The sequence below is a fragment of the Cryptotermes secundus genome, unplaced genomic scaffold, assembly GCF_002891405.2.
Source record: "Cryptotermes secundus unplaced genomic scaffold, Csec_1.0 scaffold523, whole genome shotgun sequence".
Classification (NCBI taxonomy): Eukaryota; Metazoa; Arthropoda; class Insecta; order Blattodea; family Kalotermitidae; genus Cryptotermes; species Cryptotermes secundus.
The window spans coordinates 925226-952392 of NW_019734360.1; the positions used below are offsets into that span (position 1 = coordinate 925226).

Consider the following 27167-nt stretch of genomic DNA (forward strand, 5'->3'; position numbering starts at 1 on the left):
GACCAGATATTTATTACTGTTTGACAATTACGGTCATGTTGTTTTGGGGCGCTCTCTCTGACGAGAGATGAACTCTTCTTACTTCACTTGTACTTATAACCCTTTGCACGGACCGAGTAGAAAACATCGTTTCCAATAATACCTCTGTTGCATGCGTATGCGTTGCATCGGGAACGTGTTTACCGAGCCGTTGCCAAGAAACCAATAGTGTTTCGATGCCATTCGCTAGTAACGTTTGTTTTTCTGGCTCCCCAGTTCTTGCTTTGAGCAAATATTTATATATATATAATTTCTGTCTGTAATTGGAACTTTTCACTCCCACGTTTTACCCCTTCTCTCTGTCAGTCTGAATTAGTGAGGATTCACAGCATTATTGAAAACAAGTGCTGGAAACGTCCACCAATCGTATGTAAAACTAACTTTCAGTCATATTGATCTGTGTTAAAACCTATTTCACACAGGAACATGAATGGAATTTGCATATATCCAATAAACCCTTCACAGATGTTATTTAATTTCACTATAGCAGGCTGTCACTAATTTGCATTTCATTGAGTCAATTATGGAGTGCCCCCTTTCCAATCGTGGTGGTACTAATTGGTTCGCGCTCCACTATATGCTACAGTACAGTCCCAGTAATCCGACCGTGCGCTAGTCCGACACGTCCGGTAATCCGGCATCGGGCGCTAGAGAGACGTCCGCGACCATGTGCAGATTTCTGCAGGCAGCAGAATACACATGCAGTAATAGAATTGTTGAATGCGTCGTTTTCTGTGCGGTCCGTTTTGTATCACAAGACGCTCTTAGTGTTTCATATTATAGATGCATAGTGTCATAGACTGAGGGTGTTTGAGAACAGGGTGTTGAGGAGAATATTTGGACCAAAGAGAGATGAAGTGACAGGAGGTTGGAGAAAACTGCATAATGAGGATCTTCATAACTTGTACTCTTCTCCAAGTATTATTAGAATGATCAAGTCAAGGAGGATGAGGTGGGCAGAGCATGTAGCACGAATGGGGGGAGGCGAGGAATGTGTATAGGATATTGGTGGGAAAGCCAGAAGGAAGGAGACCACTGGGAATACCAAGGCGTAGGTGGCTGGACAATATTAAAATGGATCTTAGAGAGATAGGATGGGATGGTATTGATTGGATTGATCTGGCTCAGGATAGGGACTAGTTGAGGGCTCTTGTGAACACGGTAATGAACCTTTGGGTTCCATAAAATGCTGGGAAATTCTTGAGTAGCTGCAGAATTGGCAGCTCCTCCAGAAGGGCTCAGCTCCATGAGTAAGTAAGTAAGTAAGCGTCAAGTGATTGAACAGTTAATTGAAAACGATGTGAAAGGAAGAGGCCAGCCAGGGTTCGAGCTGTTGTCCCAGCACTTTCCTGGGGGCTTCCGAGGAAAGCCACGGAATATCTCAGCGAGGATACTTGATATTCCAGCCGAGGTTCGAACTGGTCACCTTCCAGATAAATCAGAAATGTTACTCCTTGAGCGAACTTTCTGGGTTGCGTCGATTGAAGTGAATAAGGAGCATCTGCACTCTGTCACAGTTCACTGCCTGTCATTTCTGTCATGTATTGGCTCAAGTACTGATATCTAGAAATACATCTGGTAGTTACGGATTCCTCTGCTCTGAGTGCAGTTTCTATTGCTTCCCCCGCGCCCGCCCGCCCGCAATGTCTGCAGATAACGGTACACGGCAGTTGGCTGCCGTCAGGCGAGCCCTGTTTGGTATTATCGCCCCATGTCAGGTTGTCAGCTCGTTGTTTGCCTGTCCACTAATTTTCTGTACTTCGAAGTATGCCGGAATGTTTATTTAAAGTGGATATCTGTCTTTCTGTTGACCGCCTCTGTGGTCTAGCTGTCAAAGAGTTCCAGGTTACACATCCAGAGGTCCGGGTTCGATTCCCGGTGCTACCAGATTCTCTGAGAAGTAGTGGGTCTGGAACGGGGTCCACACAGCCTCGTGAGGATAATTGAGGAGCTGCTAAAAAATAAATAGCGGCTCCGGTCTAGAAAACCGAAATTAATGGCCGTAGTGAACCGTTGCGCTGACCACGCGACACCCTCTATCCGCTAAAGTTGGCTTTAACTTCGCCGACAAGCGGCGGTCGCTCGGTCGGTATAGTTCGCTTGTGGAGTGAAACCACGGAGTTTGTTTTATGTTTATTTATCTATCTTTCTGTTCAGTTCAGGCTTCTTGATGCAGTGACACTGAGAAGAAATGTATCGATATATCGATACAGCCGTTTTGATAGGGAAGTGTTTTAAGTTGTCCCTGTTCTTAATCATTTCACCATTCTTGACCTCGGTATCAGACGGAGGTGGAAGGTCAGCTTCACGCTCCGGCCTCTTTACCCTCGGGGATAGAGCCTCCGGTACCCATAGGGTGGGAGACTACGTGGGCAGGTTTGGACGTTGTGGAGTGCAGAAAAATCTCTTACCTTTGCGGGGAGTCGAATCCCCGGTCGTCCAGTTCGTATCCCGTCGGTATACCTACTGAGCTATCCCGGATCACTTTTGATGGAAGTTAATATTTGAAACTTCTTCTGCAAGAACGGAACGATAAGTGTCTATGTATTTGCATTGAATAGCGGGTCGTTCTGTTAACATTGAACGCTTCGACCTTCATTGGAGACGTCACAGTGTTGCGCAGTCTCGCCATGTTTAACGCCACTGACACTCGACGTAATTCAAAAACTTCATATAGATACAATACTGTGCGTGAAACCTTAGAATTTACGTATTCGCTTATTATTTAACAGCAGTTGCTCGACTACGTGAGTTGCTAAGCGTCTAATTAGAGGATAACTTGAATGATAAACGGGGAAGTAGAAATACCTGATCATGGCCTGCTTTAGTGTGTTACCACGGACTGTGTTTGTATGTTCGTATGCCCCTGCTGTTTAACAACGGTTGTTTCTCTAATCAGCATTTACCAAATAATCCCAGCAATGGAGACGCAGGTACCGCCTCTGTGGTCTAGTGGGCTGGTTCCTGGCTACAGATCCAGAGGTTCCGGGTTCGATTCTTGGCGCTATCGTGTTTTTTTCTGAGAAGTAGTGGGTCTGGAACGGGGTCCACTCAGCCTCGTGACGATACTTGAGGAACTATTTCAAGGAAATAGCGGCTCCGGTCTGGAAGACTGAAATTAACGGCTGTGGGGATTCGTTGCGCTGACCACGCGACACCCTCTATCCGCAAAATTTGGCACTAACTTCGCCGACAAACGGCGATCGCTCGGTCGGTGTAGTTCGCTTGCGAACTAAGGGCCACGGAGTTTGTATGAGAGATTTCTATGTTCTGCGCAACGCTCAGACTGACCCTGCGACCCGCCTACTCTCTCATACGCTGGATACCGGCGGCTGATTCGTTGCAGGAAAAGCAGCTGTAGCGTGAAGCTTACCAGTGACCACCATACAGTGCTGAGATTAAGAACGTTAGAGCTGTACCTCAACTTCCCATACCTGCTCTTATGGTGATTAATTAATTAATTAAGAACAGGGATAATTTTATTTAGAAGAAATTTGTGTTTCAAAGATGTGTTTAATTCGCGGAGTGGGGTGAGGTTGAGGTCGCTGATGACGCCGGCTATTAGTGGGGCTATTATATCAGCCTCGTATGATGAATGAATATGGAGTTTATTGGATAGAATGACAATCGGCAGGGGAAACCGAAGTACTCGGAGAAAACCTACACCAGTGCAAATTTGTCCACAAATCCGATATGATCTAACCTAATCTGGGATTGAACCTTGACCATCGCAGTGGGAAGCCAGCGACTGGTCACTTGAGCTGTTGCACTGCCTTTCGAAGTGTTAATCGAAATTTGGGATTTTGTTTTATTGCTAGTGGGGTGGGACTAAGTCCCTTGTACTGCGGCCACTTCTGGCCTATTGTACCAGCCCCAGATGATAGGTGAGGGTGATTGTGGAGCAATTGGTGGAATGAAGATTGGCAGGGGAAACGAAAGTACTCGGAGAAAACCTACCCCAGCGCCACTTTGTCCACTACAAATCCCACTTGACCAGACCCGGGATCGAACCCGTGCCGCCGCGGTGGGAAGCCAGCGACTAACCACTTGAGCTTAGTGCCCTCCGCTACGGATGAACTAGGCATACTACTATAGCTCGGGTGCTGGTATCTCGTTTCCGAAAACCGGATACTCTGAACATGAAGACGAGATTGCCGTTACGGTAGTAGAACCGCAAGCTGCACTGTGCTGTGCCTCGTGTTGCCGTTACGGGGTTGAGACGGGTTTTCTTTGTGCTCGTCTGTGAACACGATTCCGGAGTTGTGCACAACAAAAGCGGAAGTGTGCGGCCCGACGTGACATCTAGCGGTATCAGGATTGTTGCTCCTGAAAGCACAGAAGATGGAAGTCTTCGTAAGGTGCCTTCTGGATTGTTGCACGCGTATGCACGGAAAGACGAAGTCTTCGAAAGGAACGCTGTTTTCTGTTGTTTTTCCTGTATGCACGGAAAGATGAAGTCTTCGAAGGGAACGCTGTTTTGTATTGTTTTTCCTGTATGCATGGTAAGATTAAGTCTTCGAAAGGAGCGCGGTTTTATATGTTGTTCCTGAAAGCACGGAAAGATGAAGTCTTCGAAAGGAACGCGGTTTTGTATTGTTTTTCCTGTATGCACGGAAAGATGACGTTTTCGGTATTGTTTTTCCTGTATGCACCGAAAGATGACGTCTTCGAAAAGAAAACGGTTTTGTATTGCTTTTCCTGTACGCACAGAAAGCTGAAGTCTTCGAAAGGTACACTCACCTTGATTAATTAAGCGCCACGCACTGAAGACGTATGGGGGAGTGAGCGTATAGCTTCACGCATTATTAACCTCGGCACTAGATGGACGTAAATGGTCAGTTTCACGCCCCACTTGTTTAATTTCCGCGGAAAATACCGCCGGTACCCATTGGTTAGGGGACTGAGTGGGCCACAAAACCCATGAGAGCTTTTTTATCTGACCCACAGAGATATTGTGAAAATGCGTATATATTACTTGTTATTTATATCAACATTTGTTCTTAATTTGAATTGAAAACCTTGTCAGCAAGCGCAAGCATTATCACATGCGGCGCTAGTAAGTTGAGTGGAGGAAAAAAAAAAACGTAAAATTCTCTCAGAGCTTAATTAATTAAGCATCGCTCCGTAAACTGGAATTGATGGATATTACGTGTATTTAAGGAGTCCATCTGTATATGTTCCACGAGTTGTTTAAAATGCGGATGGCTGAGGGAATGAACGACAGTCAGCGGAGATACTCTGTGTGCTTGCAATTCGCCCGGAGGGTGAACACCATCCATTGTCTAAGTAACGCAGCACCTGGCTGATGTTTCGCAATATTTAATTTCGTCATTAAAGAGATGACGTCACTTTCGTTGAAGACCCTTCGTGATCTCTTCAGCTTTTTTCAACCCACTTGAGTATTAACGCAATTCGGGTTTTATTTGTCATGCTTTTACAAGTACGCAAGAACGTTTAGCGTAAGACGAACGTACTGTTCTTTTGTCACTGTCAGTGGCGGCTGAGTTGCCTGCAGATGCATGTAATAGCAGGAGCTGAATTCACCGAAAACCAGGGTTCCACAGTGCTGCATTTTGTACCACTCTCTTATGTTCTCTGTGTTCTTGTTTCCTCCCCCACCCCTCCTTTACTTCCTTCCAGACTTCATTAATGTGATTGTTATGCTGTGCCATGAATGCCATAGCTTAGCTGATTAATCGCCAGCTTCCCACCGCAGCGGCCCGGGTTCGCACTCAGGTCACTTCATGTGGGATTTGTGGTGGACAGAGTGGCACTGGGGCACGTTTTCTACAAGTAATTCGGTTTCCCCTGTCAATTCTCATTCCACTGACTGCTCCACACATCATCTATCATCCGGGGCTGGTGCAATAGGCCAATTAGTGGCCGACGTACCAAGTGGACTCAGTCTCACCCCATCCCAAGAAACTTAAAAAAAAAGCAACCATAATGTGATTATTAAATGCCTCAGCCACCAGTTCTAATGAAAAGAACTGTAAATGAAGAAAGTCGTCTTCTGGGTTTAGGCACCGTGTAGTCTTCGNGAACTGTAGTTCATGAACCAAAATTACTATCTTGTGGGATGTGACGCCGTGTAGTTTGGTATACATCTGTACTAACATTTTAGAGGAACCTGTTGCCTATATCTTATAGAGCGAAGACAGTGCAAAACAAGCGTAACAACGGAAAGGAAACAGACGATTTGACTACGGTTTAAGCTCAAAAGTATCTTATTAAGAAAATTGAAAGTATGCTTGCGCGATCTGCATGTGTGTGTCTCTCCCTCTGTCAGCTTTTGAGTAGCTGAACCACTCTCTATGAAACTTGGTATCTATAGCATGGCATCTAAGCCCATCTCAGCGGCGTACTTCATAAATCCCTCCTATCAGTGTCTAGTCCCTCTATCGATCCTGAAAATGGAGGAACTGAGTTCCTGCGGAACGTCGGCAAACTTTTACCAAAATACACGGCCTCACATCAAAGATCATAGTATGTAAAAGTGAAGTAAAGCTATCCCTGTAACAGGCCGTGGAGGCCCATAAAGTTGTGAGATGTTGAGGTTCCCACAATTTCTAGACAATCGGCTCACAGATGGCGGTGAGGTTGTCAGCCTTACGCGCCGGCCTCACTTTACTCCCCAGGAAGATTATTTAATTAATTCCTGGTACTCATTTCTGTTAGAGGCTGAGTCGACCCCAGGGCCATAGTGCGGCTGGAAGGATTAGGTAAATTGAAAAAGAAATCCATGACCTCATCGGGACTTGAACCCGCAACCTTCCGGCTTGTAGCATAGTGCCTCAAACAACTACGCTACCGCATGCTCCTCCAAGGTCATAGTATTATGTATTGTTTTCGACTTTGTCCATCATCGGAGCATACTGAAACCTTTCGGAAATTGAATCTATTTCCTTCTTCATGTGTAGAGGATACGGGAGAAATCTTTATCAGTTGGGTGGCTTTACAGAAACTCTGCCTAGGGGCCCAACACAGTAGGTTTTCTCTCATATCCTGTTCATTTGAAGGCGGAAATAGAGCCAATTTACGAAACGTAGTTGTTATAACGGAGTCTGACGATGAAATAAAATAAAAAATGAAATAGTTTCACTCGAACAATTTGATGCTCGGATGGCAGTGACACGGAAGTTGGTCGCTAGGAGTGTGGCGTACTGCATGGGCCATACCGCGGCACTAGGCGCACTAGGCGGCGCGAACTGAACGGAATACTGCGAGCGCCCCGTATGCACTGGCCTAATGGATTCGCGTCCAGGTTTGCACTCCACGATACAAGACACCGACCGGTGCGCATTAACCAATTTGTTGCCAGGTAGAAATGTGTTTGATTCGATGTTCTCACAGCGGTTGTAACGCCGTGTTGTTCGGATAGAGCCTGACGTTTAGGAGGAATATATCGCTTCCATCTTCAGAGTCAGAAAGTGAGAGAAGGCTTACTGCTTGTTTATGCCGGATTATTTGCTTGGTTTGTTTTTCTGCCCTGCAGAGGGAGGTGATATGTTCCTCCGAAACGCCGAAATCTCTCCGAACTGCATAGCGTTACAACCCATTAGGCCCATACTCTCCAGGCAGAAATTTGCTGATTACAGGAAATTGTAGTTTTTCCCTGTGCTTAATTAAGCACCGCGCCGTGAAGACGTATGGGAGGGCGGCGGCATAGCTCCACTATTCTTTATTCCCGGCACTAGATGGAGATGAGTGGTCATCTTCGGCCGCTTTACTCCCGGTACCGATTGGATAGGAGACTGGGCCGGCCCCAGAGCCAATCTGGACGCTGTGGAGAAGAGGAAAACCTCTTGCACCCGCAGGGATTCAAACCACAATCCTCGGACCATTCTGCCCATAGCCCATCGTTATACCATTATTATTATTATTATTATTATTATTATTATTATTATTATTATTAAATGGACCGATATTTTTAGTGACTCATGTTCGAGTGTAAAAACTGATAAAATTTTCTGTTTTTTTATTGTTTCTTTTGTTGTTTTTGTTTGCCTTGTCTCGTGTTGTGTTATTGCTGTTTTTATGTGTTCATGCTGAGTCTGTAATTGGCCATCGGCTGTTGAGCTCAGAACGTAAATAAATAAAGAACTGAAGTGAAATATTATTACACCATACGACAGAGTATCCTGTCCCTGAGCCAGTGTTGCAACCCGCCCACAATTCCGAGTGCCTGATAGCGGGCCCTGGGCTATGGCCATCTTAGTATCGTTGTTCCCAAAATGGCCGTGTACGGCAGCGCGCGCAGGAGTGTTCACCGCGGATGTCCTCTGCTTGAACTGATCGTGATAGGCTTCTGGTCGCGCCAGTGATTATTGATATCACATTCCTTGTACTTCAGTCAGTAGGAACTTGTATTTGAGTCTTTTAATTTCAGTAAAATAGATGAAGCTATCCCTGTAACAGGCCCATAGGGTTGTGAGGCATCGAGGCTGCCACATTTTCCAGTCAATCGACTCTTAAATGGCGGTAAGATTGTTAGCCTTACGCGCCTGCCGCCCTTTACCCCCCAGGAAGATTCGCGGTACTCATTTCTGTTAAAGGCCGAGTCGATGTCAGGGCTAGGGTGCTGCTGGAAGGATTAGATCAGTTGGAAAAATCCAATGACATCGGGAATCGAACCCGCGACCTTCCGGCTTGTAGCATAGAGCCTCAACGAACTACGCTACCGCGTGCCCCATTTAATTTTGGCCTATTATTATTTATTTTTTATTCTGCAGACAAGTTTTGTTTGCAGTTCATTGACGTAACCTTGCAAGGTCTTTTTTTCTGCAGGCATTGGGCATTATTCCAAAATCAAGTACAGTTCGTGCCAAAACGTTTGCGCCATTATTAAAACATAATTCAGTGGCATTCTTCATCTTAAACTTTATTTGATTTATTCTTTATTTAAGGCCACTCTCAGGTATCAGAATCAAGTGTTTGCGACGCCGTCGCTGTCTCGTACTACACGGCGTTGAACTGTAACATGTTAAATAGACGAAGAAGTTGAAAGGATTCGGAAGGAAGCGGTTACGACCTCATTTGGAGGGACTGAAGAAAATAAAAGCATCAGAATTACCGGTGTTCCAGCCGAGTTTCGAACCATCAGTTTATTATGAGGAAGAAAATGGTTCAGTAATGACGCGTGCCTGCCCAGTTTCGCCGTACAAGATTCAAAATTCGTCACGAAGTTAGAGGATGATTTCCGCAGTTTTGTTTTTCCAGTGAAAGGTAAAGGTACTTTTCCTTGTGCTTAATTGAGGAGCGCACAATGAAGATGTATGGGGGAATGGAGGTATAGTTCCACCATTCTTGATCTCGACTGTAGACTGATGTGAGTTGTCACCTTCACACCCCGGCCACTTTACCTGCGGGAAGGGCCCCCCTGCACCCATTGGGTAGGTGACTACGTGGGCCTCAGAGCCAGTCGGGGCTGTATGGAGAAGAGAACAGTCTTTTGCCCGTGCCGGGAATTGAAACCTGGCCGCCTAGCCCGTAGCCCGTCGCTGTACCATCTGAGCTATCCTTGCAAATTTTTGTTTTCCCAGTGTGTGACAAATTTAGAGTGTCATATTACGAACTTGGGCAGGTTTGGCCTATGTCAGTACTCTTGAATATGTCAAACTAATGGACGCCGAACTTAACTTAAAGTTTGATCACCGAACAGCAAAACAGTCGGACAAAAATAAATCTACAGCCAGCCCAGATTTGAATTGCACACAAATGAAGAAAGCGTGCTTACAGCAAGATGGCTTATCTCATAGAAGTAGATTATCTTTAGTAATGCATTAAAGGTAAAGTTGTCCCTGTGTTCAACCAAGCACTGTGCCATGAAGACGTATGGGGGAGTGGATGTATAAATCCATGTATTGTTGGAGGTGAGTGGTCAACTTCACGCCTCGGCCGCTTAACCCCCGGGTGAAGCGCCCCCTGTACCCATTGAGTAGGAGCCTGTGTGGGCCTCAGAATCGGTCTGGACGACGTGGACAAGAGAAATTTCTTGACCCTATCGAGACTCGAACTCCCACAACGGCAGGATCACTACCAATGAGATAAGAATGCAGTTTAGTTTTGAAAGATTGGTACATTAGGCGCGTGTGATATGACGCCGTAGCTTGTGTTAACGACACGTTAGTGATCGGAGATTGTGAGGCCTTTTGCGGAGGATCGTGACACATGTACGCAAACGATGAATTCATGGCCATCTGCATGAGTCTTTGCTGTCGTCATGTTAGTTGTGCGCAACGTAAGTGAGAACTGGTCTGTTCTTTACAGTGTACATTTATTGTTGCCAGGGACGGAAATGGCTTCCTAATTGTGTAGGTGCTGCAGTTCAGAACTAGGCAGAAATACGTAGACGTTGTATTCAGAACTAGGTAGGCGCTCTAGTTCAGAATTACGCAGAAGTAGGCAGACGCTTCAGGCCAGAATTAGGCAGAACTAGGCAGAAGCTTCAGTTCAGACCTGAGCAGACGCTTCAGTTCAGAATTAGGTAGAACTAGGCAGACGCTTCAGCTCAGAATTAGGTAGAACTAGGCAGACGCTTCAGTTCAGAATTAGGTAGAACTAGGCAGACGCTGCAGTTCAGAATTAGGCAGAACTAGGCAGACGCTGCAGTTCAGAATTAGGTAGAACTAGGCAGACGCTTCAGTTCAGAATTAGGCAGAACTAGGCAGACGCCGCAGTTCAGAATTAGGCAGAACTAGCCAGACGCTGCAGTTCAGAATTAGGCAGAACTAGGCAGACGCTGCTGTTCATTAGAAAAGCCGGTGGAAATGAACAACACGTATTAGAAGGAAATTATTGCAGTGCAGGTTCATGATTCCATTCCTACATATATCGATGCTGGCAATGGTATTTACGGCATCACAAGGCCCGGGAACTGAGCATATGGCATCTACCTGCATCTACCCGCATTTCCAGCTGTGGTTGCTGCTTGTCCTGTTTGCTGTGGAACTTGGACGCTTGCATTAAGATAATATTATAGAGCGAGGGTATTTGAAAACAGGCTGCTAAGGGGAACATTAGGGCCCAAGCAGGAGTCAGCAGGAGTGTGGAAGAAAACTGCATACTGAGGAACTTAATTTATATTCCTCTCCGGATATTATTAGAACGATGAAATCACGAGGATGGAAGGAGCATGCAGCGCGTGTGGGAGAAGAGAGAAATGTATACAAAATTTTGGTTAGAGAACCTGAAAGAAAGAGACAGTTTGAAATAATTAGTTATAGATGGGAATGTAATAAAGTGGTTCTTAAAGACATAGAATGGGAGGGTGTGAATTAGATGATTTTGGCCCACAATAGTGACGACAGGGTGTTATGACAGTAATGAACCTTTTTGTTTTCCTCTCGCTCCCACTGTGGAGCACAGGGCTGATTTCTTAGTTTTATTGATCATTTTACAGACGGTAGGACTCCTTGGACGGGTGATCAGCTCGTCGCAAGGCCTCTCCCTAAACACAGGACAACAAACACAGAATAAACACATACCAGACATCCATGCCTTGTGTGGAATTCGAACCCACGATCCCGGCTTCCGAGAGGGAGAAGACAGTGCATGCCTTAGACCGCTCGGCTACCGTGACCAGCGTAATGAACTTTTAGGGTTCCGTAAAGGACAGGAATTCTCTGAAGTAGGCGAGAAACTATTGGATTCTCAAGAGAGACTTAGGTGGTTGGTTAGGGAGATTGAAGTGGATTAGATTTTGTTAAAGCCATTATGGAGTATGAACCAAACGTTGTTCTTCGGGCTTGGAAATGAAGAGTGGTTATTTCACTTGAGCTTATTCGTGAGATAGATCCGCGGTTTATGGCAGATTATGAGATTATCTCCGGTGCGGGTACTCATGTGTCTGAAGTATGTGCTAGATCACGTGTTCCCTCCTACAGATCAGACCTGTCATAGTTTACTTTTGCGCCGTGCATCATGAGTGCAGAGATGCTAGCAACCAAGTGCGTCAGGTGCTGAGACAGCATGACGTATGGTACGAGGTATGCGGTTAAACGTCTTGGTTAACTGTTTGCAGCATGAAATTCATCGAAATAATGTGATAAAGAGTATTGTTCTCTAGGATGTGATGCCGTGCCGTCTGGTAGAAGTTTCCTGACGTTTCGGAAGAACTTACTGCTTGGCTAAGCGGCCTCCATAGTCTATAGGTAACGTTCCCACCTCATGACTCGAAGTACGCGGGTTCAAATACCCGGTGGAGGTCGTGGAAAAATTCAGGGAACAAGTCCTCCGGGAGGGACTTTAAGCTGTGTGTCCCGTGTCGTAACTTTACGGCACGTAAAAGAACCTCATATCCCCAAAGGGGATCACAGCCAAATTCCAGGACGTTTCCCGCCCAACAATAGTCTCTAAGGCCTCTGATAGATGGGGGAAGCATTATAGACACCGCTAAGCAAGTGGCCGAACTCGCTTGCTCGGCGGGACTGATGGTACGCACCATTTATCGGTAGGGTATAGAGACTGGTAGAATATCATAGAGGGAAGCACAATAGATCAAACTGGTCGCGGTGCATGGGGAAACCCACCCTCTCTAAATAACTAGCTAACTACTGCTTGGCTAATTCCTCAAGCAGTGATTTTTCCGTATAAGCAGAATTATCCGATTGATGTTTATAGTGAAGAAGGGCGTGTTTCTGCGAGATAGAAAGTTAACGTTATCCCTGTGCTTAATTAATTAAGCACCACGCCATTAAGCCGTATGTGGGAGTGGAGACATAGTTTCACAATTCTTGACCTCAGCAGTAGTTGGAGGGGAGTGGTCACCTTCACGCCACGGCCGCTTTACCCCGAAGAGGGATCCCCATATACCCGTTGCATAGGAGGCTGAGTGGGCCCCAGAGCCGGCCTGAACGCTGTGGAGTAGAGAAAAATATCTTGCACCTGGCTGGAATCGAACCCCGACCGTCCAGCATGTAGCCCATCGCTGTACGGACTGAGCTGTCCAGGCTGCTCGTCTCTGTAATGTAGGATCCGAATTTTGAAATATTCTTTAGATGAGAATTAGGTCTGCTGTCTTCAGGGATGTCATGCCTTATAGTGCGATAGACTTTTATCTATGTTTCGCAGGAACATGCTGCTTCTATCTTCGGGGTCGAAGAGTAAATGGAGCAAGCAAACAAGCTTGTTGCTTTCTTGGTTTACTATTTGGCCACGAAGATGGAGACAGCAGATTCTTCCGAAACGTCGTTACCATTTTATCGGACTTCAAGGAGTCATATCAGGAGAAAATAATTTCCATATTCATGGTCAACCTGAAACGTCAGAAATGTATTTATCCCAGAATACGCGCCTTCAGTGTACTGTTTTTCTGTTGTCATCTATATCCGATTTTCATTCTTATCAGATATCTCATGATTATGCTCTGCGCTCGCCAATTTACGCGGGAAGAAGAAGTGGCTATTGCATTCTATCTTATTACTGTGTGGCATTGTCAAGGACATGATATGATGATTCTGCTATGAACTTCAGTGTTGTCGTATTGAGTTTAGTTTCTCTTGTTGCAGATGAACGAGAAGATGTACAGAAGAAAACTTTTGCCAAGTGGATTAATTCACAGCTACTAAAGGTGAGCATTTAAATCTTATTTCCTCTTTAACCTATTAAAGCACAAGGAATTGACTCCTGAGAGAGTATTTTTATATGCTGGAGAGTTTGTGAGTTACTGTGACAACTGTCAACCCAAAACTGCGCTTTGGAGTAAATGCCGAAATGTATGTTACTTCTCATATTGCAGACAGTTTTCCGAATGATTACCACATTACTTCTCATGTTCCACACAGTTTTCCGAATGATTACCACATTACTACTCATGTTCAAAACAGTTTTCTGAATAATTACCATATTACTTCTCATGTTCAAAACAGTTTTCTGAATAATTACCACGTTACTTCTCATGTTCCAAACAGTTTTCTGAATTATTACCACTTTACTTCTCATGTTGCTCAGGCAATCTACTTCTGTCATAGACTTAGGCTCCCTCAGACTCATCTTACATTGGATGGGCAGAATATCCCCTTCGTCAATCATGTAAAGTACCTGGGCATGATCTTCGATAAGAGGATTACGTGGAGACTTCACATAGAAATGATTGAAGCCAAGGCCTTCAGAACATTTATTAGAATCTACTCCCTATTCAAAAGTGAGTGTTTAAACGAAAACATTAAACTGTCCCTCTGTAAGGCACTGATCAGATCAGTAATGACTTACGCTTGTCCTGCCTGGGAATTAGCGGCAGACACCTACCTCCTAAAATTGCAGTGCATGCAAAACAAGGTTTTGCGCACCATTGGAAATTTTCCAAGGTGCACATCAATCCGCGACTTGAACACGGCTTTCAACTTTCCATATGTATACAATTATATAACAAAATTGTGCAGACAACAAGCAGAAGTCATACAAAATCATGATAATGAACATGTTCGCGGTATAGGACAAGGTGAAGCTGGACACAGAAAATATAAGAGGCTTAAACGTGGCGGTGGTCAAGCTTTTGACCGTTCAAAAGACTAAGTATTCGTTGTAGCATAAGATCTGTAAGTTATGCATGATCTGCTCTGTAAAGCCTGTACTGACAGAGGACTTGTGTGTAAAGCAAAAGGAAGAGTTTTTGATAACATTATATGTGTGTGAAATATACACTTGATGAAAGGTCGAATGTATTTACAAGAGACAGACCCATCTTCTCATCAGAGAGGATGTTACATAAGGACTATTACTGCAAGAGTTCAGTTGGAAAAAAAAATCTCTGGTCGTGGGCCTCAAGGGGCCTGATGCCAAGACGAACTGATTGGCGGTAAACTGCCAGTCGTAAAGTAACTGTGACTCTGACTGTTGCAAACAGTTTTCTGAATAATTACCATGTTGCTTCTCATGTTCCAAACAGTTTTTTGAATAATTACCATGTTGCTTCTCATGTTCCAAAAGTTTTTTGAATTATTACCATGTTGCTTCTCATGTTCCAAGCAGTTTTTTGAATAATTACCATGTTTCTTCTCATGTTCCAAACAGTTTTTTGAATAATTAACATGTTGATTCTCATGTTCCAAACAATTTTCTGAATAATTACCATAATGAAAGTGTGTCAGGAAGTAATATGTCATACATTTGTTTACAGAGTTCCCAACCTCCAGTCACTGACCTGTTTGTAGACCTGCGGGATGGTAACCGCCTGTTGTCACTTCTGGAACTGCTCACAGGAAAACAATACGTGAGTTTTCTTTTTTCTTCTTGTTAAACATTGGGAATCAGGAACTGTACTTATATACTAAGGCCCTCTGCCAGAAGAACGAAGGATCTGTTAAAATTAAACAGAGACCAGTTAAGATGGGTGGCAGGACTACTTACAGGACACCTCACCTTTTCAAACTGGGATTGACAGATGACCCTACTTGTGAAGGGTGCCTGGAAAAGATGAATCAGCCACACACATCCTATGTGATTGTGAGCTCATATCTTATTTTAGATTTCATTACCTGGTCCAGATTTTATGGACCACGTGACTACTATGGTACCCCCATATACAGAGTCATACATTTCATTAGAATTGTAAGACTGATAAAGGGTTAATCAAGAAGGAAGCACGATAGATAATTGAAGGTCGCGGTGCAGGGGCCAAATTGTTATGGCCCACCCCTCATTCAATCATTCATTGTTTTTGTTTTGTAGTTGGTGGATGAAAGGTCTTCAATCTCCTTTTTGTTCTTCCAACAACATTCTGAATTCTTGCAAGCTTTCTTTTCTTTGCTTATTTATGTCTTGCAGTATCTGGCTAAACCACCTTTTTCTGGGTTGTTCCATAGGTCTGTTTTCTTTAAATTTTAATTCCAGTATCCTTGTGAATCCTTATTTTGTAAGTTATATGATCTGTTTGTGTGTCAAAAGTGTTTCATGATTCAGTTTAGTAATTGTATGGTACATTAGATTGTAGTGCCTAGCTCACCCTAAATAGCAAGTATGATGGCAGAGAGTGATCCTTAAGCTATATCTCAGTTTCTAAAAGTTCTGCTCATCGAGATCCATTTGGGAATACAGCAGGTGAAGGAGTATGCTTCTGTGATAATTGATTGATGGATCTACTGGGACCAGTGAATTGACGAAATAGGGAGATTACTTCCTAACCCTTTCTCCTTCCCAAACCAGATATTTTAAAATTAATATTTCACCTGCCACATATCCTGAACATCTTTCTTTGCCTTATTGAAGTTACAAAAATAATTTGTTTTTAAGGCTGGCTCTGCTTCCTTAATCAGATGAAAGAATGAAATTTATTCTTGGGTCCTTAGATGGAAGATACAGTTTAGCTCTGTCTGATGGACCCAGTGCCTTTAAAACTGACATGTTTCTGTAAACGAAATGAACTGATGCCAGTAAATGGGTTACTGTAAACACAACTTTGTCACAAACTTTTATTAGACTTGTCAGTATTTCAGATTTTAGAGTTTTTCTTGTTATTTTCTCAATTTTGTTCCATCTCTTCAGCTTGTTTGAACAGGAGCATGAAAGTTCATATTTTCAAAGAACATACAAAATTAATATATTGAGCAGTGGGTTGATGAAGAAAGTAGAACAAACTGGAAACAAGTGTGTGTGGGGCTGACCCAGCAGACATGCTGGGTAGACATGAGTGTATTTATTGTTTGTCCTGAACAGATTAACAGCATCAGGTTATTATGTGGTTATAACAAATATTTGTGTCCAGAGGGTATGGGGGAATGCCAGAGATTGAAGGAGGGAATGTGAAGTTAAAAGTAGTTGTTTTTACTAGACATCATTCCTTATAGTTCTGTTGCTACTCTATCGACAGCAATGAGTCTTTGGTTGTTCATCTCCGTGGAGATTGATTTGGTGTTCCCTACACAATGGCTTACTGTTATTGCATTACCATGGGAGTGCCTATTCCAAACACGTTACAATATTATACTGTGGCATCCTGCTTCACATCACACATCATATACATAAATTCTAATAGAAGATATTTATACATATTACAGATATGTATATGCATAGAGGGGACAACATGTTAATAACCAAAGGCACGATAACAGAAGCACAGCAGTTTCCTCAACAATAATTTTAAACAGCTGATGATGACAATATTGGTCAAAACATGCAGTGAAAAACCTTTAAATAAAAGTTAAAAGCTATGTGATGTTTCGATGACTTTTAGTAAGTTTTATAGAAAGACGTGTTGCATGTGACGGTGGAACCAACAACATTCGATACTAGTTCTTTTATGTCTGTGAGGGTGTATATGTTTTTAATTTTATTTTTCACTTTTTACCATTTAGAAAAGAGAAAGGGGGCGAATGAGAGTACACCATTTGAACAATGTCAACAAAGCACTGCAAATTTTGGAGCAGAACAATGTAAGTATAATGACTCAGAAGAAGTTCTGTATATTTTACACAAGTTCATCTGTGAAATATACGAAATATATCCATGAAAATAAATACCAATAAGAATACAGCCTTTTGGATATGGTGCCACATTGTTACCATTGTTGCCATTGTTCTTTGGAAGAACTTTCCCTCCATCTTCCACCTTGAAGACAGAGGCAGAAGGTTCCTCTGAAATGTTGGTAACTCTGCCAGGCTACATGATGTCACATCCCAGAAGACCACAGCCTTCATGTTCATGTTAATATTTTGTAATATCCATGTTATCTTATAAAACGTTGTATGGCTTTCAGTAATTTAAGACTGAAATACAGTTAAATGGTGTAAAGAAATTCTATACCCAGTGCTTCGTTTCAACCAGTATGCAGGCTGGCAAACATTTGATGTATAGAAGAAAACTTGTCAAAATTTAAGTCACATATGTTTAGATCTTGAGGGTAAAATGATAGAAGGGACAAGTTACTGTTTGAAAAGAACAATCATTGTTTATACCTATTTGAGTTTTATTACCATACATAAAAGTGTAATAAAAATACCATCTGCAGCGAGTTTATCTGCAGTGAGTGTTTGAAATTGGGTGTTGAGGGATTAGTGTCTTGTCTCTTAACACTAGCTTATATGTAGGTGGACCAATGAGCTTAGTATTAATGACCATCCATTCTGCTCCCAATTTCACTGTTCCCGTTGCAGAGCCATATGCACTGCTGACTGAAGCAACATGTCTGTAAGTCAGGGAAACAAAACAGTTAACATCACATCCCCAGTGTGATTCCAATGGTCTATCTGTGCAAAATCACAAGAACATTGTTTTCAGATGCTACCAGCAGATGTCAGATAAAACTTGCTATGTTGTGGGTTGTGATGATATATAGTCTGGTAGAATGTTGCCAGTGTTTTGGAGAATTTCCTCCTCCAAGCAAGCTTTTCTATGCTGACTTGTCTACGCTGAAGGTGGAGGCAACAGGCCCTTCCTGAAATATTGGTCATGTTTGACCAGACTACAGTCAGAAAGCAATCATCACTGTCACTGGTGGTTGTGAGGACTTCCTCCTCACTCAGATATGCGTAAAAAAAGTAAACACACTCCTGTGCTTAATTAATTAAGCACCATGCCATGAAAGTGTATGTGGGAGTGGAGGTATAGCTCCATCATATTTGATCATGGCACTGGATGGAAGTGAGTGGTCAGCTTTATGCCCTGAGCCAGTTTAACCCTGTGGAAAGAGCTCCTGGTGCTCATTGGATAGGAGCCTGTGTGGGCCCCAGAACCAGCCTGGATGATACAGCAAAGACATATTTCTCTTTGCCCTTTCCAGGAATCAAACCCTGGCCATCCAGCCTGTAGCCTGTAACTGTAATGACAGCTGTTCCAGCTTCCTGTCACTCGGATAACAAATTCTTATTACTTCATCATATTTGTAGGTCATTAAGGAAGCTTCCAAAGTGTCTTCCAGAAAAAGAGTTTATGAAGTTTGCCTGTATGCATAAGCATCATATTTGATGTTCTTTATTCATTGCAACTGGCTTTCTGTAAAATGAATTGGGAATAGGGGGATTATTTTGAGTTATGCATGTGTTTAATTTCTGTACAGAATAAGTTGTTGAAATATGTTGTAATTTCTGAAATCTGTATTTTCTATTCAGGTCATAAGTTTCACCTTGTATGTATAGAAAGTACATGAAAAAGAGAGAAAATAAATTAACAAAGTATATATTCTTCTTATGGAATTGCTTTCCGTATATGGATGAATTACTGGGAATGCTTTAGGTTGCCTCTCACATGATGTGAACTGAACTGCATTCAGTAGCTAAACCAGATAGCTGTAATCTAGAAATCAACATTGTATGTAAGTATAGAATGCTGTTCAATGAAGTGGAACCTCATAATTGGTAAAACTTGCTGTAGAACTTCTGATGATCTTAATTTTAGCAGTATTGTGTAAAGTTTTCAAGTGATGTACATTCAATCTAGAAGTTTATGGCAGTGTTTTGATACTGTAGTATTAGTAATGTCACTGATTGACAATGTGGTAGAAAGAATCAACAAAATAATGAGAAATAATGTTTCTTTTTAAAATATTGCCAATAGTGTGACATTACTTTACACTTGTGTTGTTTGTAATAAACCTGATGATCTAATTTTGCATATTTCTGTCTCATGTTCCTTACCTTCCATGCCCGTTCACTGTCTCATGACTGCTTCTTGTTGACTGGCTTGCCGTGTTTGCTATATCATGTAATGCACCAGGTAAAGTTGGTGAACATAAGTAATAATGACATAGTGGATGGCAACCCCAAACTGACGCTAGGGCTGGTGTGGAGCATCATTTTACATTGGCAGGTGCGTACTTTCACGTTTGTGATTACTAGTATAAAGCCCATTGAACTTTCAGCTGGAAGTCATTGTGGTTATCATCATGATTATGAATTTGGAACATAAAATCTCTTGAAAAAATCATTTGTATGCATGTGCAATACTTTTTGCTTGTAGAAACAAACTTTGTCTAAAAGTACCTAACCTAAATAAGTAGTTTGTAATTTACAGTGCAGTTGTAGTTTATGCGAGGGATGCATTCCTGAAGACATTGCAAAATTCAAGACATGTTTTGAAAAATCATCATGATTCTTGCTGAATTTTTTGGGACTTACATTATTTCAAAGTTTGAACATAAAGTGAGACTTTATTAATATTTTATTTCAAATTCACATAAAATGTGACCACACTGTACATTAATACCAAATATTAATATAACTATACATTTAAAATAAGGAGCTTTGTCACACTCTACTTATTTCACTGTAGTCCATTCTTACACATTATTGCTCTTGAGGGAAAAATTGAAACTGGAAAGTAAGTAGTTTTTAAAAGAATATGAAACTCTAGAGAAATTCTTGGACCATAAGAAGGCCTATGAATTCTAGTTAGAAGTTCTGCCCACAAGGTATAAATGTTTGATGAATTTAGAAATGATGCCATATGTTAGAATATGCCATTTTAACCTTGTTCCATTCTTAAGCGATTATAGTTTTGTCTAATGAAATAAAATGTTACAGGTTCATTATCACTTGAAAGATTTAATGTCGGAGTTGCAGCAGACAAATCTGGAGAAGACATTGTTAGCATGGTGTCGGCAAAACACAAAGGTAAGTGATGAACTTAAGAAAGTCCTAAACTAACAGGCCTCAAAACTTTTTTCTGTTTTGTATCTTTGAGGAGATTCATTCATTCATTCGTTCGTTCATCCGTCCATTCTGTTTGCTCCCTTTGGAGCACAGGGCATCTGTGAAACACTTTGTTTCACTTCAATTTCTTTATCTTATAGACAGTCAGTAGGACTCCTTGGGCGGTTGATCAGCCCATTTGCAAGGTTACTAACTACATCGGACAACACAAACACAGAATAAACGCAGACTGACATCCATGACTCGAGTAGGATTCGATTCCACAGCCCCATTGTTTGATTGGGCGAAGAGAGTTAATGCCACTGTGACTGGTTGAGAAGATATTACAAGAAATAAATATGTCGCAAAAGTTCCTGTATGTGAGTGCCTATATACACACACACACACATACATGCATGTGCGCGCGTGCACACACACACACACACACACACACCTCAAAGACTGAAGAGGATTGAATCCTTTCATATCTGACCATGGATTGAACTATCTCAGGATCAGGTTGTGAGGGTTTAAGCAGTTTATCTGGGTTAGGATATGTCCATTGCTGAGCTCTGATATAAGTAGTGTTTTTCTTTCAGGTTCTGTAACTATAAAATTAGTTAATAATTGATAAATTGTGTTTTAGTATTGATGGTATTGAATGACTTATATATAGTTTTGTGGTCAGGCTCATTTGCATACTTATGGTCTGTATAAAACAGATGGTGTGCATTTCATTTGATATATTCGTCTTGCAGGATAATTCTGAATAGTTTGCAGTTTAAGATTATGGACTCCTGGGTTTTGATAACTGTGTTCTTTGGTGGATAGGTAGCAGTATTTTGGAGAAAATATTTCTTTCATTCTCAGGGCCAATGTGATCTTTACCTGATTTATACACATTGTCTATATACACACTTGAAAATGAGGAAGGAATAGTACATTATGTAGCTCACATTTAATCTTCTGCATTAAATCCAAGTAATTCGTAATGCAGGCTGTTGGTTTTAATTTTCCATATGCCAGTGACTTTACGTGTGGCCATCAGATATGTCTATAAGTGTCAGAAGAGAAATTCCAGAGATAAATAACAAAATTTTTGTGTCTGCCAAGTTTTTCTGTGACAGCCTTTGAATTTGTCTTGTTGCTACAATGAGTGTCTTTGTGAGCATGGACTCAGGTTGGACAGTTGGATGCACCTTGTGTCAAGTCAGGCAGACTGCCATGAGTTTGCTTCATGTCTAGGAAACTCACTGTAGCTGAAAAAGCCAGTTCCATTTTGAGGAAATCAGCTGAATCCCATCATACAATTGCCAAAGGATCATAATGAGCGTTCTTAGGATTGCACTTGATTGTACCTGTATCACTGCAATGAACATTTGAGCACTGTCCAGTAGTTTGGTTTTCATGCTCCTTTATAAAGGTGAACCTGATTCTCTCATTCTTGGCAGAGATAATGATTTCTTTACATTAAAACAAAGCAGTCATATAGTTCACTGTTTCTGGGAAGTTAAAAAAGTGAGTAGGTTCCTCTCTGTATATCCACACCTTCATGCTTAGCTTGAGGAGCAGCTTTGCTTTACCTTATTTATTTACTTATTTATATGTATTTCATTTTCTATTCTTCATTAAACTTTTGGCATGAAATTATTGTTAGTAATGATAGTGAAATATGTGTTTTGTGTAGGATTATCCTGGTGTAGATGTGAAGAACTTCACTACATCATGGTCAGATGGATTGGCATTCAATGCATTAATTCATCACTGGATGTCACAGTTGTTTGATTTTCAAAACATTGCGAGGAAACATCCAAATGCAAGACTGGAGCATGCATTCCGTGTAGCACAAGAGCATTTAGGGATTGAGAGACTATTGGATCCTGAAGGTAAATTGTTGTTTGTGAAATAGTATATGAATTTGTACAGAAGAAGTGAGCATAAGTTTGGAAGGTGATGCATCCAGAGATTCTTCAGTGTTTTGGAGACTGTACATCTAGTCCTGATTCACTGGTGATGTGCTGTGATTTTATCTCAACTAACTGACCCAACTGACGACTCCGACTCTGACTCCTCCGGCTCTGACTCCTCTGGCTCCGACTCCTCTGACTCTGACTCCTCTGACTCTGACCCCGACTCAGAATCCTCAAACTCTGACTCTGAATCCTCCAACCCCCACTCCCACTCCTCCGACTCTGACTCCTCTTACTCTGACTCTGACTCTGACTCTGACTCTGACCCTGACTCAGAATCCTCCAACTCCGACTCTGAATCCTCCAACTCCCACTCCCACTCCTCCGACTCTGACTCCTCTTACTCTTACTCTGACTCTGACCCTGACTCAGAATCCTCCAACTCCGACTCTGAATCCTCCAACCCCCACTCCCACTCCTCCGACTCTGACTCCGACTCCGACTCCATGACAGAGTCGACATGTCACCTGTCACAGTGCAGAGTTATTTTTTACAGTAATGAATACCAGAACTTAGTGTCTTCAGATACTGCATTATTTGAATATATTCTTTCACTCAGATGTGAATACATCTGTACCTGACAAGAAGTCCATCATGATGTACGTGATGTGCCTCTTCCAATCCTTGCCGCATTCAGAGATGGATTTGAGCCATTTAGACATCTCGATACAGTCTGACTCCAGTTCGATAGCATCTCCAGGAGCAGAGGTAAAACTCGTTAATTATGTTGTAACAAATAATAACTTTTATTAAAGATTTCGTATTAATTTCTATAGTATTGTAACATGATGGCTGAAAGGTGAAATAATGAACCCAGAAAAGTTGTCCATTGCTAAGCAACTGCCAGTAAACATGCTTCCATGGAAACCAAAACATTGTCCTATGTCAACAATGCTTTGACCATTGTGAGGCAACAGCTCCGTTAACATGTCACTCAACAATGGACGAATTGTTGGAAGTGGTGTTCTCTTTTAACTCCCTACCAAGGCTTATATAATGAGGACCAACAGGATGAGTTAGTTATTCTTGAGGTGGAGGTCTGAGATGGCGGTTAGCAGTGCAGTTCATGGTTGGCTGTCTGTAGAATGTGTAGATTAGTGAGAGAGGTGCAATCCTTTGTAGTTATGAGTTACTGATGTTCAGTAAATCCAATTACCAGTTCAATTTTATTTCTGAATTATTTCTGTAAATTAGGTGAAGCACTTCAATTGAGTTTTTTCTCTGTAGTATCATGGATATATACATAGCATTTCACTCACTCATTCAAATGGTTACTCTCTTGCCTGTTCACCTATTCACTTGTTCACTTGGTTAACCATTCACTGACAGCCCACTCACCCATTAATTTGGTTGCCCATTCATCTACCTGCACGCTCACTCAATCACATGGTTACTTTCGTACCTGCTTACCTATTCGCTCATTCCATTGGTTACCCATTTACTGACAGGGCCACCCACTCATTTGTGCCCTCAATTATTGAGTCATTAATCAAATAACGACCATTCACTCATTCACTTCGTTTCTTTACCCACTTGCTCACCCACCACCACTAACCCTTGTCTCTTGATTACTCACTCGCTAATCAAAGCCGCCACCTCCATTAGTTTGTTTGCTAATCAGTTCATTTACCATCAAGTTCTTTTTTAATGTAGGCAGTGATAAACAGCATGTAAATCGTATAGATAGTTGTGTCTTTTTGTTGCTGAGAGATACAGGAATATTGTTTGTGTCTGTAGGGAGGTGTTTATAGTGTCCCATCATCTCGTCCTATCAGCATTGCCACGAACATTTCTGTGGAGCTTGGTGGTTACCAAGTCGCCTTAGAGGAGGTACTCACATGGCTTTTGGAGGCTGAAGATAAGCTCAGTAACTCGTCGGTTATTGAAGGTGGGCTGGAGTCCATCAAGGAGCAGTTCCACACCCATGAGGTAATGACTGCAGGTCTAATTGCTTATAAGCAGCATTAATTTTGTTGGTAGTAAAATTCTGTCTGGCTCATCCTATTTACTTGTGTGTAATTGAGAATTTCAAGCAGACAATTTTCTAACTCCATTATAGACCAGATACAAGTATGTGGCCCAAGGACTTTACAGAAGTTACAATGATTGCCTTAAAGNAAAATACAAATATGTTTTGTTTTTTAATTTACCATCAGTTAATAACTAGGAACAATTATATGCGATAGTATGCCCACCATGTTTCTGCTGGTTGGCACTGTAAAGGCGCGTCCACATTACTTGTGCTCGTGCTCGTGCTCGCCAGGCTTGTGCTCGTCCGGAGACTCATCTGGCTTTTAGTGGTGCCCATAAATATTCATCCACTCTTCTTCAGTTGCTCGCCAGGCTTCGGCCTGTGAGGATCCGTATATTTACTCGTAGTGTGTATAGGCTCTAGTCATATTTTAATTTATTGGCTATAGTTTTTAAATTAAAAATTTAAAATTTGCTTGTCTCGTGACTTGTCATATCGCCCACATTACTCGTGAGCATAGCGAGTCACACGAGCACGAGTAATGTGGACGTGCCTTAACGCTCAAAATTAAATTGATTGCGTTTAGAAAATATGTTCCAAATGAAAATCTTTTTTTAAAGTATGTACAGTAAGATAAAGTTGTCCCTATGTTTAACTGTTTAAGTACTACCCCATGAAGACATATGGAGGGGGGGGGTGGATGTGTAGATCCATGAGGTAAAAGTAAAGTAAAGCTATCCCTGTAACAGGCCGTGAAGGCCCATAGGGTTGTGAGACGTTAAGGGTCCCACATTACCTTGACAGTCGGCTCAAAGATGGCGGTAATGTTGTCAGCCTTACGCGCCGGCCGGGCTTCACTCCCCAGGATCATTTCATTAATTCCTGGTACTCATTTCTCTTAGAGGTTGAGTAAACCCCAGGGCCTAGTGCCCTCAATTGAAAAAATCAAATGACCTCATCGGGACTTGACCCCGCGACCTTCAGGTAAACCATATAGACTGTACCATCCTTACAATGCAATAAATATCGTAAAAATTACATAGTGGGTAATTTAATATCATAATATTCTTGTTATGTCATATTGTAGTTTTGCATTATTATTTCATTATATTTTATAATTACCTCTATTGATTTCTATACATCTTGTGTCATTTTAGTTACCTCATTATGTGAGAGCTTATCGCAGTGGTTGCGCGGTCTAAGGCATGAAATGGCATCACCGCTCGATTGCTGGGCTCATGGGTTCGAATCCCGCTCAAGACATGGATGTTTGTCTGTGTTTATTCTGTGTTTGTGTGATCCTGTGTAGGTAGTGTCCTTGCTGCACGCTAATCCCCCGTCCAAGGAGGCGTAACAACTGTCTAAGATTAAGAAACTGAAGCGAAAGGAAGCATTTCACACATGGCCTATGCTCCAATTGGGAGCAACAGGAATAGATAAGATTCGATTTGATAGATTAAATCAGGTAGATATATTAGATTAGATAGAATTATGTGAGATCAATGTTTTCCCTTCCTTGTTGCATATACAGTTCTTTTACAGTAAAATAAAGACCAAAATATATTTGGAAACAGTGCCACAAAATGGATTAAAGTATTCAGGAAGGCCAGATATAGTGTACAGGCCAGTCTTGTATTAGTTTGTATAAGGCAATCAAGTTGTTAACGTCAATTCTATTTTTGACATTGAAGGCCTTCCTGCTTGAGCTGGCAGGGCACCAGGAGGGTGTGGGAGCAGTGCTCGAAGAAGGAGCCCGTATGCTTTCTGAAGGTGGCCTCTCCAGGGATGAAGAAGGTGAGGTGCGGGTACAGATGAGGCTCCTGAATTCTCGATGGGAAGATCTCCGTATTAAGGCCATGGAAAGGCAGTCTAGGTAATGCCCAGATGTAATGGGATATTTATATACTGTGTACTCTGCAACCATCCTATGCTGTCAGGAATTATGTTTAATCCATCTGAATATTGACCCAGAAGCTCCCATCTTCAGAATCCAAGACATTTTACTGTTTGAAAGAAGAGAGGATGATTAGTGAATTTGACAGAGTGTGGAAGGAACTCATACGGGGGAAATGAAAGCAGTATCTTAGTGTTTGCCTGAAGGGAGTGAGAAAACCTGAAGAAAACCTCGATCAGTTTAGCCAGTCTGCAACCTGGAATTTCAGGCCAGAGCCTCCTGAATGTAAAGCTGGAGTCCTAATCACTGGAATGTAATGTCTGTTAAGAAAGGATTGGGAAGGAAGTAATGAAGGTTCAATCTTAAGATTGTCCCAGATTTTGCTTTGAGAAACTGGGGTGAATTGTGATAAACCAAGACAGGATTGCTCACACTTCAATTGCAGTTTGAAAATTCCATCTCAAAAATACAGAGTAGTAGGTAGTAAATACAGTAAAGGTGAAAGGTGAAGGTATCCCTGTAACAGGCTATGGAGGCCCATAGGGTTGTGAGATGTCGAGGTTCTCACATTTTCTAGACAGTCTGCTCACAGATGGCAGTGAGGTTGTCAGCCTTATGTGCCGGCCTGACCACCCTTTACCTCCAGGAAGATTCTTGGTATGCATTTCTGTTAGAGGTTGACTTGACCTCAGGGCCACAGTGCTGCTGGAAGGATTAGTGAATTGAAAAAT

The 27167-nt window shown here is 42.2% G+C and overlaps 1 protein-coding gene across 8 annotated transcripts in view; it reads left to right on the forward strand.

Annotated features, from left to right (window-relative positions):
• Nucleotides 1-27167, forward strand: part of LOC111868860 (dystrophin, isoforms A/C/F/G/H) — a gene marked incomplete at its 3' end in the record, with an annotated part of 149664 nt that overhangs the window by 68425 nt on the left and 54072 nt on the right. For all 8 annotated transcript variants that reach the window (XM_033753202.1, XM_033753205.1, XM_033753206.1 and 5 more), the window contains 9 exon segments: nucleotides 13548-13609; nucleotides 15158-15250; nucleotides 17331-17408; nucleotides 19687-19779; nucleotides 20493-20582; nucleotides 22288-22486; nucleotides 23130-23278; nucleotides 24308-24499; nucleotides 26234-26415. In XM_033753202.1, coding sequence (XP_033609093.1) covers nucleotides 13548-13609; nucleotides 15158-15250; nucleotides 17331-17408; nucleotides 19687-19779; nucleotides 20493-20582; nucleotides 22288-22486; nucleotides 23130-23278; nucleotides 24308-24499; nucleotides 26234-26415 — 1138 coding nt within the window.